At 44.7% G+C, this 13,209-nt stretch overlaps 1 protein-coding gene across 28 annotated transcripts in view; it reads right to left on the reverse strand.

Annotated features, from left to right (window-relative positions):
* The window catches only part of CADPS (calcium dependent secretion activator), a 478,503-nt gene that overhangs the window by 161,508 nt on the left and 303,786 nt on the right, over positions 1-13,209 (reverse strand). For all 28 annotated transcript variants that reach the window (XM_045051795.1, XM_045051797.1, XM_045051798.1 and 25 more), the window contains exon 10: positions 2,418-2,526. In XM_045051795.1, coding sequence (XP_044907730.1) covers positions 2,418-2,526 — 109 coding nt within the window. The remainder of the gene's footprint in view (positions 1-2,417; positions 2,527-13,209) is intronic.

The following is a 13,209-nucleotide window of genomic DNA, read 5'->3' on the forward strand; positions in this document are numbered from 1 at the left end:
GTTGGCTCCACTTGCGCCCTGCATAAAGCCAAGAGCAGGAGAAAGAGGAAGTACTCAGATGTCCTTCCCCATTTGCACGCTCACCTGTCGGGGGCAGTTGAGATTTTCAAATCTCTGAGGACAGGGGCTAAATTGTGCATGACTCCCTCTCCAGCTGGCAAGCGGGACCGTACATAGGGATCCTTCCACAGTGCTTATTTAACTATGAGGATTCTGCCTTCCGCCCCTCTGGTTCATAGGTTAGGAGTGGGGCCCAGGAACTTCTACTTTTATTTTTTATTTATTTATTTAAAAAAATTTTTTTTAACATTTATTTATTTTTGGGACAGAGAGAGACAGAACATGAATGGGGGAGGGGCAGAGAGAGAGGGAGACACAGAATCGGAAGCAGGCTCCAAGCTCCGAGCCATCGGCCCAGAGCCCGGCGCGGGGCTCGAACTCACGAACCGCGAGATGGTGACCTGAGCTGAAGTCGGACGCTTAACCGACTGAGCCACTCAGGCGCCCCAGGAACTTCTACTTTTAACAAGCACTCTTCAAGCAGTTCTGAGTTAGACTTCTTCTGACAGTTGGGAGCCTTTAAATCTCCATTTTCAGTCACACATCACTTTGGAAACACATAGGACTTCGTACACGGAAGAGCAGAAAAGAAGTGGCTTCTTATTCTCAAGAACATAATCCGTTTACTTTCCGTTTACACCTTTGGTGGAGGAATTTATAAATGATATCCCGTGGGATCAATGTGGAAAAAAGAAAAGAGGCTTTTAGCATATATGTGCGCGGCTAACTTTTGCATGTGTACAGAACAGCTTTCTCTCGGCTCCTGCCCTCCCCAGTGTAGGAAGAGAATTCTGCTTCCCCGGGCTAAAATAACAATTCGAGCTTTGCTCTAGCGGTACGCATCGCTGTGTTTTCCTGCAAGTGCCAAAGAATGACGTGGGCTAGACCCTGAGTTCCAGCTCTTTTTCTCTCTTTTCAAAATGGGAAAGATGATCCTGGTCCTGTCTCCTTGGTGGGATTGTGTAAGGTCCAAATGCAACCGTGTGGGAGAAAGGAGCAGTGAACGGGCGCGGAAGGAATTACTGTCAGAAGAAGATGCTAGTGTATTTCCTTCTCAGGTGGGGCCCTTTCGCCTCCCGCTGGAAAACGCAGGTCTCTCGAAAGTTGGAATCTATTTTTCTCAAGGGAACGCGACGGTTTGAGAAGAATGCAGACTATCACAGAACCCGTGAGGCTGGTTTCTTAACGCAGGAGCCACATCCTTTCAGTGAGATGCGTGCAACTGTTTCAAACCCGTAGTCTCCATTCACTAGGAAGGCTTTCCAGGCGGAAACATTCGCCTTCCGTGGTCAGCTCCCTATCACGCTCTGGCCCGAAGCAGATTACCAAGGCGGGAGGTGGGCGTTGGTCCAAATTACTCAGGGTGGCGATTCTGAAGGTGCTCATTTTCCGAGGCGGGCTGGGCCTTCCCCCACCGCACCTTTTCAGGTTAACATCCTATCTTTTCTCAAACTCTGTTTTTCTTTTATGTGTATTTTGTTGCATGTGGAAGAGCAATATGGGAGTAGAAAAAAAGGTTTTGGGCCAAATAAAGCAGTATGGTTGGAAATGTTTCCCTTGTGCAGATTTGGCATAAAAATAAACTTCTCTGGGAGAGGGCTGTTGGTGCTTGTTGTTCATTAATATGCTGAAATGATTTCGCACCCCCCCCCCCATTTTGAAGGTTCTTTGAGGCTGATTTTTATTCATTTTTTTCCCCCCGGGAAAAAGATAAAACGGGGGGGGGGGGAAGAGGTGTGAGGGGGCAGGATGTGGAACTTATGAGAAATACTACCATTTGTGTGGTTCTTTTAGTTACATAAGGCTAGGAGCTGGGGTGTCTATGCTGGGGGACTGGTGTCTTCTTAGGAAAGAAGGGCTTTCTTTTCAAGTGCCATCAGCTACCCCTGAATTGTAGTTACCAGACAGAGATACGCAGGACGGGCTCCCTTAGACGTGGAGACGCAGACCGTGCCAGGCCCACACATCACTGGTGAAAAACAACACACACTGACATACACACATAGTCCTGAGGGCACCGATAGGACTCCCCGTTCCGTCCTACCCTTTGTAGCATTCTAGGTGGAGTGCACGTTTCCCATGCCACAGCTATGGAAAAGAAAAATGCATTATGTTTTCTGTTTGCTTTTATGAAGATCCGTTGGGTAAAACCAAAGCCCTTGACTGAGACGGCGTTCACTTAACCGGGATGGAAACTCCATAAGATCAGGGCCTGTGGCTGTCCTGGTCATGTGTAAGACCTAGTAAAGTCGGCTTAGTGCCCGGCACAGAGGATGCGCCCAGGAAATGTGAGTTGACCCGTGACTGGTGTCAGGGGAGAGTTCTGTGGGTGCAGAGCCTGGAGGGTGGGTGGGTACCTGGCTGGGGGTCGGTGTAGTCCACAGTGTAGCCATCCAGCTGTAGAAGTTCCTGAGGCTCCGCTTTTTTCTCCCGATAACTGCACATAGCAAACGTGTATTGACTGACCTGGGAAAGAAAAGCAGATAGTCAGGTTGTTACCTCGGTCCCTGAAGAAACCCTCTCCCGTCAACCATGTCCTTGTCCCTGAGACCCTGTACTTCGTAGCTGGGTTCAGGTTGAGGTTTGCTACCCGCTGGCTGGGTGAGTTAGAGCAAGTCACTCAGACTCCCTGGTCCTTTGTTACCCCACGTGTAGACTGGGATATAATGTGAGGACCTACCTCCCCACTGGCTTATTGTGAGAGCTGAATGAGTTCACGTGTGGAATGGACTTAGAATTTATTCCTGACACCAAGTGCTTGATAAAAGCTAGAAGTTATTATTGCTGTTTGTTATTTTAATGGGCTAAGCCACACGCAAATTGCCATTTCTGTAGCTCAAAACTGGTCAAATAGTGGAAATTTTATAGGTTTTACCTAATGTAACCTTGGCCCTGGCTGAGACTGCCCCGTTCGTACAGGCCTTTTGGTCAGCAGTTAGGGACCAGACGCTCGTTTGCTAATGCCCCAACTATTTCTTGTTATCATTTTATTTTTTGCAAGCCAATTCTCAGAGTCAAGCCACACATTTTTGTTTCCCCCCTCCCGTCTCCCACGGAAGGAGGGCTTCTGGTTGCTTTGCAAAGCCCTCCCTACATCTCAGACAAGCGCAGAAGTGACATGCTGTCACAAGCAATGAGCCCTTGATCACTAGGTGCCAGTCACAGTAGAGCCAGCCTCGGTCCCTGATGGCAGGGCCGCTGTCCCTGGGCAGCCCTCACCAGTGACATGGGCATCTATGCCAATGCCGGGCAAGGGCTCCACAGCTGCAGGCCGGCCTTCAGGACCCTGTCGCCATGGTGTGCGTAGACCCAGCACGGAAACCTAGCAATTCTGCATCGGGCTCATTTGCAAGGTGCCTATGGGAGAGCAAGCACCCCTCAGGGTTTGGGCTAAAAGCTTGTGGGCCTATTTACCATCCACAATGTCAAACGTCTTGGAGAAGGAGTGCCACATCCCTTATCTCTTAGTTCCCTTTATTAAGAGAGACATTTTCTAAGTGAACTTTAATCCCTGCTGGGGACATTTTTAGCCTCCTCCATGGTGAGATCTTTTTTTTTTTTTTTAATGGCAATTAGAAATTGGTGCTCTCCAGCCCTGTACCCATCCATCACCCATCTCCCACATCCTCTGGGGCCTGAAGGTCCTAATGGCAGATAAAGGACTGTGACTGGTTTATCTACTGCTGCCCTCTGTTGGTTCCTAGTGAAAACTTTCTTCACAATGCATATATATGGTTTGCAGAACCTGTTCCTTATATGGCAAGGCCTTGAGGGACTTCAAGGAAAACAGAAGGCCAGATCACTAAGAGTATTTTGCTAAGTGGACGTTCATTATTCTTTGCAATAAGCAGAATAACCAACAGCATCTCTTCTCCTAGGGCAAGTGTGGGGGTCACATTGGCCAAGGGGTCCATCCCAGCTCTGATAAGCTTCACCTACCTAAGTCTTAGCGTCCTCGTCTGTATTTTACTTGCATCTTACTGTTGCTGGGGGGATTAACTGAGCAATAAAGATCTTTACATACTATGTGTGACAATCACATAACAAATGCTCAATCTATACATTTAAATAAGCAGCTTCCTTGCATTTACTGCTACCATTCTAATACAGAGTAGTTGAGTAGGTATAATTGCCTCCTAGATTATAAATCCATTGAAGGTAAGCCTAGGGAGCCAAACGTCTTGGTTATATTTGCCTCCTTATAAACAAAGTCTACCATACAAAGGGCATTGGCCGATTGAGTCTGATTGGTTCTAAAAAGTCAAGTATGTATAATCTAAAAAAGATATTTGGGGGGGGGGTTCCAAATTTACATGTTATCCTAAGCACAGCACCAGACCTTTCCAACTCATTGCTTGTCTGAATAAATGATCTCCCGAGTCCCCAGCATGAGACTGACCATACATATTGCCAGAACGGTTCCACAGTGATTTTTACCTGTCTCTGGCAACACAAGAGATGATGTAGTTTGTTAACGTGATTATTAGCCAGAGCGTCGCAGACGCTAACTTGAGATCAGAAAAATATCACAACAGAAGGGCGTCACTTCAAGATTCATGCATTTACTATTGCTACACACCTTGGGTTTTTGATTTCCCTGTTCTATTTCAGGTGCCTGCTTCCTGGAGCGCTGTGCTCTGCTGCCCTCTTCTGGTAATACTGCAGAAGTTGTCCTGACAAACTTCGAGCTAATAGAAACTAGAATCGGTTTATTAGAAGAAGCATTTTAATTGGGAATCTGGTGACTTACTTTAGGAAGTAAAGGCAGGAAGAAGAAATTCCAATTTTTGCAAATGTGAGGGGGCACCTCAGTTTTTCTAGCGTGTTGGAAGGGTGGGGGAATAGCAAAAGGTTTGGGAATGTTTTGCTTTTTTTTTTTTTTTAAGCTTCTACAAGACATCACTAAGTGAAAGGCATGGCCAATGAAATGAATGTTTCTCTGCCTCAGTAAAATTCTCTTTAAACTGAATTTTGATAAGAAGGTAATGAGATGGTGAGCACTCGTGTAATGATGGCACAGAAAGACCTAGAATGTCACAAGTCAGAGAGTTGGCCACCCCTGCCACAGCGGCTGGCCCAGAACAACAGAAAACAGAGACCCAATGATCGGAAATGACCCGCAGACATCTGAAAGTGCCCTTTGGAGAGAAAGGCTACAGGACTGCAACGTTTACATCTTTGGAATTTTCACCTGGTGCATACCTTCATATGGAATCGTGGGATCAGATGGGCTGTTGGGACTTCTGAGGCTAGAGCCTTCAAGGTTTGTTTATAGGCGGCCGGACCTCCAATTTACACAGCCACCCTCAGGGTATTTTCAGGCACTATTTAAACTGGGAAACAGTTTATTAACAGCGTTTCTTAAAGAGTGGGCTGAGGCCACTTTCATTAGAGTGTGCGTATGGGAGGGTGGGGTATCAGTTATAAATATGTATATTCTTTAAGACAGAACAACAGAATCTCAGGTCAGGCTGGGTCTCAGGGATTGATATTTTTCATAACTGCTCTAGATATTTCTTAAAGCACACTGAAGCTTGAGAACCATTGTTTTAATATACAGGAACTGTCCAGAAACTTTCAGTCCCTGACTTTCAGGTATATTTAACAATTTGCGCTCAGATACGAGATGAAAGGGTCAGTGCTTTCTTTTCCTTGGACTCTCCCTTCTCCTTCACCCCATTATCCCTTGAAGACTTAAGTCCTTGCACATACGAGTAAAGACAGAATACATTTTGTCTAGCCACCCCCCCCCCACCTTCTTGCCTTTACCATCATTTCTTATGAATGCCTCAGCTGTTATTTTTACTGAACCCCGGTCACTCGCCCTTGCCCAAAGTTCACATACATCCATTTTAGAAAAGAGTTCTTTATTTATGGTAGATTCATTCATTCATTTAACAAATCCTTAGGTAATACGTTTGGTGCTAGGAATATATAGATGTATCAAACCAGATATGACTTCTGCTCTCTTGCCTAGTGTGAAGGCAGACATTAATCACATTACCTCAGAAATGTGTAACTTTAATGGGGACAAGTATTTTAAAAGGAGATATATGGTACTATAAGAGCTTAGGAATTTGGTCTAGTTGGGTGGCCACGGAGTTTTCATGAGGAACCACTGACTGATGGAGCCAAGATCTGAAGATGTAGAAATTTTTATGATACGAAGAATAGAATTCCTGGGACCAACGACCATTTTTATTTTATTTTTAAAAGATGCTCAACTTAAAAATCTTTTTATTTTTAAACAAAAGTTTATTCATTTTTGAGAGAGAGAGAGAAAGAGAAGAGAGAGAGAGAGAGAGAGAGAGAGAGAGAGAGAGAGAGAATGGGGGAGGGGCAGAGAAAGAGGGAGAAAGAGAGACTCCCAAGCAGGTTCTGCTGTCAGCCCAGAGCTGGAGGCGAGGCTTGAACCCACAAACCAAACCCCGAGATCACGACCTGAGCCAAAATCAAGAGTCAGAGCTCACCTGACTGAGCCACCCAGGTGCCTCCAAAAAATATTTATTTTTAAGTAATCTCTATGCCCAATTTGGGGTTCAAACTAACAACCTCAATATCAAGCAGACTGAGCCAGCCAGGCGCCTCAGGACCATTTTTAACGTGACTTGGTTGTAAACGAAGGGTCACAGAGTCTAAATCCTAGACTCCTGATTGACGTTAACATGAAGGCCACCTGGTGGAGTAGAGGGAGAATAGGTTTTGGAGCTATACAGACCTGGATGTGATGCTCAGATCCGCTATTTTCTAGGTGTGTGTGACCTGGGGTAATTCAGTTAACTCTGCTGGGACTCAGTTTCATTTTCATTAAATGGAGCCGATAACAACCATGGAACGTGTCTTATGTTTGAATACAGAGCGTTAATTTCTCTGGTAGCTGAATGCTGATTTTACTAGACGAAATCACCATCTTTCCCACTTTCAGTCTACTATATGGCTCCTGTAGGGGTATTTGCCCCTCTAGCCGGAGGTAGGGTGGGTGGGACATACGGCCCGGCCTAGCCAATCAGCATCACATCTCCCTGGCTACAGTGATTGGTAGGGAGATGAGCACATGACCACGAGGGCCAATAAAAGCTCAATGAACTACTGAGAAGAAAAGCTTTCTTTCTTCTGGGGCTGCTAAACTGGTGTAAATCCTGACCTTTCCCAGTATTCTGCAGGGAGAGAATGTTGTTTGAGGGTGATACCTGCTCATCAGAAAACACAATCGAGAGATGGTAATGATAGAGGCTCAAAGCCGTGATGGCTTTGCCTGAGCCCTGGACCTAGCCTTGCCGGGGAAGAGTCTTTATTCAATTGCTAATTTAATTAACTAACCAATACAATTCTTCCCACTTTAAAACTTAAGCTAGTTTGGGTTGGTGTCATTTGCAACCAGAATATAAATACATATGTTCTTTAAGGCAACTGTAAATTTGAGTGGGAAAAATGGAGAGAGTTAAAAATCACTCAACTACTTATAGGTCTTACAATTCATTAAAAAAATTTTTTTTTAATGTTTATTTATTTTTGAGAGAGAGAGTGCGAGTGGGGGAGAGGCAGAGAGAGGGGGAGACACAGAATCTGAAACAGGCTCCAGGCTCTGAACGGTCAGCACAGAGCCTGACCTGGGGCTTGAACTTGTGAACCGTGAGGTCATGACCTGAGCTGAAGTCGGACGCTCAACAGACTGAGTCACCCAGGAGCCCCAGTCTTACAATTCATTTGTGGGGTTGACTTATTTAATATGGTTTTCTGAGCTACAACTACTATATTCCAAGGCACTTTACATTATCGGACAATATGTTATCCTTTTCAGATTTAGTGATTTTTCTGAAAGCTAGAGCAGAGTTTTTAGTTTTTATATTATACATAGGGAATCAGCAATAGGGTAGCACTGGTTCTGTCTGATGCAAGGTAATTTAATTCTAGAACATTGCATAGGCATAAATCTCTTGGGTACTGGTCCCATCAAGTGCTTGGAATCATGGAAAGTATTTGGAGTCAGAAGACCTGTGTTAGGTTTCACATTGGCTGCCTATTAGCTGTTGACCATGGGCAGGTCACTTAACCACTCTGAGCCTCACTTTCCTCAAATATGAAATGGGTTAAGACTTGTCTTCATTGTATTACAGAAAGGTTGTAAAGACCAACTTGATGAACACTTTGCAAAGTCTAAGAGGCCATACAAATATGAGCAACTGTCAGCATTATTAGAAGAGCCACATAATATTATGGTTTGTATGGTGCTAGAAAGGGAAAAAATGGCTCAGAAATACGTTGCTGAAGACCAATCAAAAACTGATTCTGACCTGAAGTCTTTTGGGCATAGAAGAAAAATATTTTTACTGTATTGTATTGTATTTTATCTTATCTTATATTTTTCGTAAAAATATTTTTAAACTAAAAGGATCATAGTGATGAGACTTCCTAGCCTGGTCTGGGTGATGAGTTGGACACTTCCATTCCTCCCCTTACCCACTCAAGCTAGAGAGCTCTAGGGAGGGCTCTATGGAATTGGCACCTTTATCATTAGCATTGGTTTGGTCAGAGTTCCTAACAATGGTAACCAGTGTGTTTGGTTCTTCCCATGGCTTCCAGGGTTTAGAATGAATTTACCAGCAACTTCTTGACTTGGGGTGCTGAGGACTCATTTCCCCTTACTCTTTCAGTTAGAGTTTGCAGCCATGTTTTTGAGGCATTTATTGGAACTTAAAGGAACATGGCTGAGGAAGCTTTCTCATGTCATTTGCATATAATCATCTGTATCGATATTCTGATGCTCAACTCCATGGGGGCATAAACTCTGAGATGGTGTGGTCTAAAGGGGACGGCAGCTTTTGCTTTTTATTTGTTTATTTATTTAAGTTTTTAAATGTTTATTTATTTTTGAGAGAGACAGAGTGCAAGTGGGGGAGGGACAGAGAGGGAGGGAGACACAGAAGGTGAAGCAGGCTCCAGGCTCTGAGCTGTCAGCACAGAGCCCAATGTGGGGCTCAGACCTATGAGCTGTGAGATCATGACCTGAGCTGAAGCTGGACGTTTAACCGACTAAGCCACCCAGGCACCCCAGAAGCCTTTGCTTTAAAAAGGACAACGACCACTGAGGCAATAATTCTTTAAAGGTAGTCTCCGGGCAACCAGCAACGGTATCTCCTGGTGTGCTTGTAACACACAGGTTCCCCAGTCTTATGCCAGACCTACTGAATCAGAACCTTCTGGATGGCACTTGGGATGTGGATTTTATTTTTTAATGTTTATTTATTTTTGAGAGAGAGAGAGACACAGAGCATGAGCGGGGAAGGATCAGAGAGAGAAGAGAGCACAGAATTCGAAGCAGGATCCAGGCTCTGAGCAATCAGTGTAGAGCCTGATACAGGACTTGAACTCATGAACGGTGAGATCATGACCTGGGCCAAAGTCAGATGCTTAACCTACTGAGCCACCCAGGAGCTCTGGGATGTGGATTTTAAATAGTACCCAGAGCCGGTGGTCCAGGCCTGTACTGGAGAACACCATCTCATTGCATAGGAAGACTTAAGTCTGTGGCACAGAACTCCCCAGGTTGGGGGCAGCATCGAGCCACATCCATCCTGATTTTAGTCTCAGTCCTTAAAAATGGGAATCACTGCTTTGGTACAGAAGCCCTCTGAGGATACCCTTTGTCCCTGGCTAGTAGGAAGTCCATTTACAATCTATCTTTTGGTTCCCCCAAAGTAGTAACACTAAAAGCAAATCTCATTTAGGGAGAATTTTAATAGTTCTTCATTACAGACAAAAATGTAGACTCTATGTGCTTGTCTGTGTGTGTGACGGGGGCGGGGGGCAGGGAGGAGAGTTGGGGATGGGAGGGGAGAGGATTTTGAGGAGACTGGTGTTGGGTGTGTTCTCTTCCTCTTAGGTTTTCCGCACTGTTTTCCTTGAAATTAAATTTAATGGAATTCATATTTGTGTTGGGAATCATGTATTACAAACTCCCTGTAAAAATACTTCCCGAGACCTAACATGAGTAGAAAGGAAGAAATATTCAGTAAGTCACTCGAGTAGCATATACTTCCTATGTGTGGTTTGCACGCTGATGTCCTTGAAGCTTGTTCCAAGGCTGCCTGGGGAGTGGGGGGCAGGCTGAGGGGAATCTGCTTCCCTCCCCAGCTCCTTCACCCATCCCCACATTTGGCCAGAGTGGGTTCTCCTGGTTTCCCTTCTGCCTTTTGAGTTTCGATGGCAGGGTTTGGGGGCTAAAAAGAAACTGGCGATCGTTTATACCTGTGACTGAAATCAACACGGCATGCAGCTCTTGGGTGCTGATTGTTAGTACTCGTCCCATCATCCTTCTCTTCCAGCAGCCTCAGAGATTTTGCTTCCCTTGAACTGGGCCAGACCTGGCGCTCTTGCAACTATGGTGGCACTGGGGTTGTTTCAAAGGGGGTGAGCTTTTGGGTTATCATTGTGATAAAACACTTGCAAATGTGGTCACTTAGACAACGGAGGAGAAAAAGTGGGACGAATCCAAAGACAATGCAATATTTTCTAGGTAGGATCAAACTGCTTTCCGACGTTGTTGCCGTGAACAGGGCTCTGTGACAGTGGGCTGTCATGTCACCTGTGTTGGCCACAGAGGTTGTTAAGGGAGGAATCTGGTTTAAGTTGGAACTGAAGGTTATGTTTGGACGATCGACGTCCCCAACGCACCTCAGTGGCTCTTGAAAGTTATGAGAATCATGTGTAAGTGAAACCTATTGAAATCCCGAAAGTGTTCTCTTCAGCTGTCCAGGAAAGATGTGGAACTTTACACGGGCTACGTATGCCCTCTGTTGATTTTCACATGTGAGCGCGGAACTTGGCTTTTAGCGACTGTGCGATTCATGCCTTCTTGTGGTAGAAAGCTCAGCGTGAAGGCCCCGAGATGTCTGTGTTCCAGTTATACCGCCTAACACAATCATTCTCTCCTTTTCAGTTCAGTACATATTGTACAGACAGGCTTCACTGACATTTTGGGCACATTTCCTCGTGGTTTTTTTCCTGAAGAGTTTTTTTCCCTCTGAAATCGCTTGCAAAGCGAGAGGTCAGCTATTTCTCCTAAGTATGTCATCATTTCAAAGATTTTCAGAGAAAAGTCATGTGTCCAGTGGACCAATAGCTCAGAGGAGGAGGGGAGATTGTGTACCATGGTGAGAGGGCCACTTGTCCCGCTTCCTCTGGGAAGTTGTCACCGGCCACTCTCCAGGCCGTTTGATCTTTCCTTTCTCAGAACCACTTGAAGCCTAGCCTAGGTCCTTCTCTCTCTTTCTTTTCCTTCTTTATTCCACCAAACATTTCCTGGATGCCCATGCCAGGTACTGAGCTAGACGATGTGTATGTGTGTGGCGGGGGAAAGAGGGAAGGACAGAAAGATAAATTGGAAACCAAACCAGCCCTGAGACAGCACACAATCTACTGGGAAAGGCCGGGCAACCTCACAAGTGATTCCAAGAAAGGCCGCTCTGCCCAGCGAGAAGCGCTGGATGGGGGAGAACTGTCCATAATCTTGCACTGTATTTTTTGGTGCATTTTGTCTCTCCATTTATAATGCCCTCTCTTTAGAGAGGACACCAGATGTTTTTGCTTGCCTAGCATCCATTTCTCCTTCTGGTCATGGCATCCTGATTTTGCACCGGAGAAAGCCCAGTGGGACTGTTAAATCAAAGTGCCATGGCCTGCCCCTGCTAAAAGCTGGGTGTGTGACCCAAGCTAAACTGATCTCTCTTTCATATTCGGCCACGGACTGGAGATACAAGGGTAGAAAATGTTCAGAGCAGACTTTGTCTTAGGACCACATCGATGACACAGCCAGGGTTCCCTCCACCTGGATTTCTGGCACTGCTCTGGGTCCTGTCGTAGTAAGGATGGCTCATTCAGCTTTTTCAACATCCTGTTATTATTACTTTAATTAGCTTGGGTCTGTTTCTGCTGTTTGCATATATAAAGCACTTCTAACAGATTCCCTTCTGGGAGTGAAAGATCAGGCCTCATAGTTCTTCTCTATGACCTACCAAGTGCCCTACACAGAGAAGATGCTCAATAAATACTGGTCAGTTGATAGTTTGAAGAAATGTATCTCAGGATGAAATATACTCCTTGCCTAGCTATGGATTATTTAGGAGTTTGGGCACAATTCCAAAGTTTTCCTTGGGCTAATTTATTCTAAGATTTTGTTCTACCCCATAGCAACCACAAAAGCAAAAATGACCTCTTGCTGATAGCCAGAGAGATGCATTTTGCCATAGTAGCACAGCAGAGACTTGACTAGGTCTACAGGAAGTCACATCTTAGAAGGTCAGGGTTGGTAGAACCTTCAAGGCCATCAGGCCTAAGAGGCAGTTGCTTTATAGTTAAGATTTAGAATTGGAATGGCTCTAAATACTAGTCAACGCCTACAGTGAACATAGTAACCCCATGAACACTTTTAGTCACTAAACCACAAGTTGCCTTGCTTTGTGGCACCTTCCAGAATACAGCATATATGAATTTTTTTTTTTTTTGCAAATTAAATTACAGTGTATATGCTCTGGTGGAGACCGCAAATTAAAAAGAGGCAATGGCAGGTGCCCTTATAAACTGAAAAATCCTGACGCAAGAAGCAGATGAACCAAATTTTAAAAAGGGCGGGGAGATGATCAAGGACGAGCAGCACTATTTCTGGACATTTTTTCTTAAATAGACAAGAGAGCAAAGGTACTATTTATACATTACTCATGTATTATTAATACCAATATCTACATCCACATCTGTATCTATATATAGATAGATGTTCCTTGCTGCATGGTTAATAATAGTTCCAATTGGGGAAGCCCACAAGTCCTTCAAAAAGGAAAATTCTACAGATATGTGAGCCAGAGCTATCTATGCAAACGTGGAAAAATGTCTAGAGTGATTTATGTTTAAAGAAAACAAAAAGCGAGCTGTAGGATGACACAGAGTTTGGAAAGATATATTCCAGACTTTTAAACGTAGTTAAAGGAGGTCAGTTAAGACTTTTGGAAGCCCTACGAATCAAGGGAGTGGCATACTCCCCCACGCCCAAACACCAGGGAATTCAAAATCAAACATACCGAACAGTAAAAGAGATGTCAAAAGTCTAAGTAAATTCTGACTCTTTTTTTGTAATGGGTATCTTTAGAAATAGCA

Source organism: Felis catus, chromosome A2, assembly GCF_018350175.1.
Source record: "Felis catus isolate Fca126 chromosome A2, F.catus_Fca126_mat1.0, whole genome shotgun sequence".
Lineage (NCBI taxonomy): Eukaryota > Metazoa > Chordata > Mammalia > Carnivora > Felidae > Felis > Felis catus.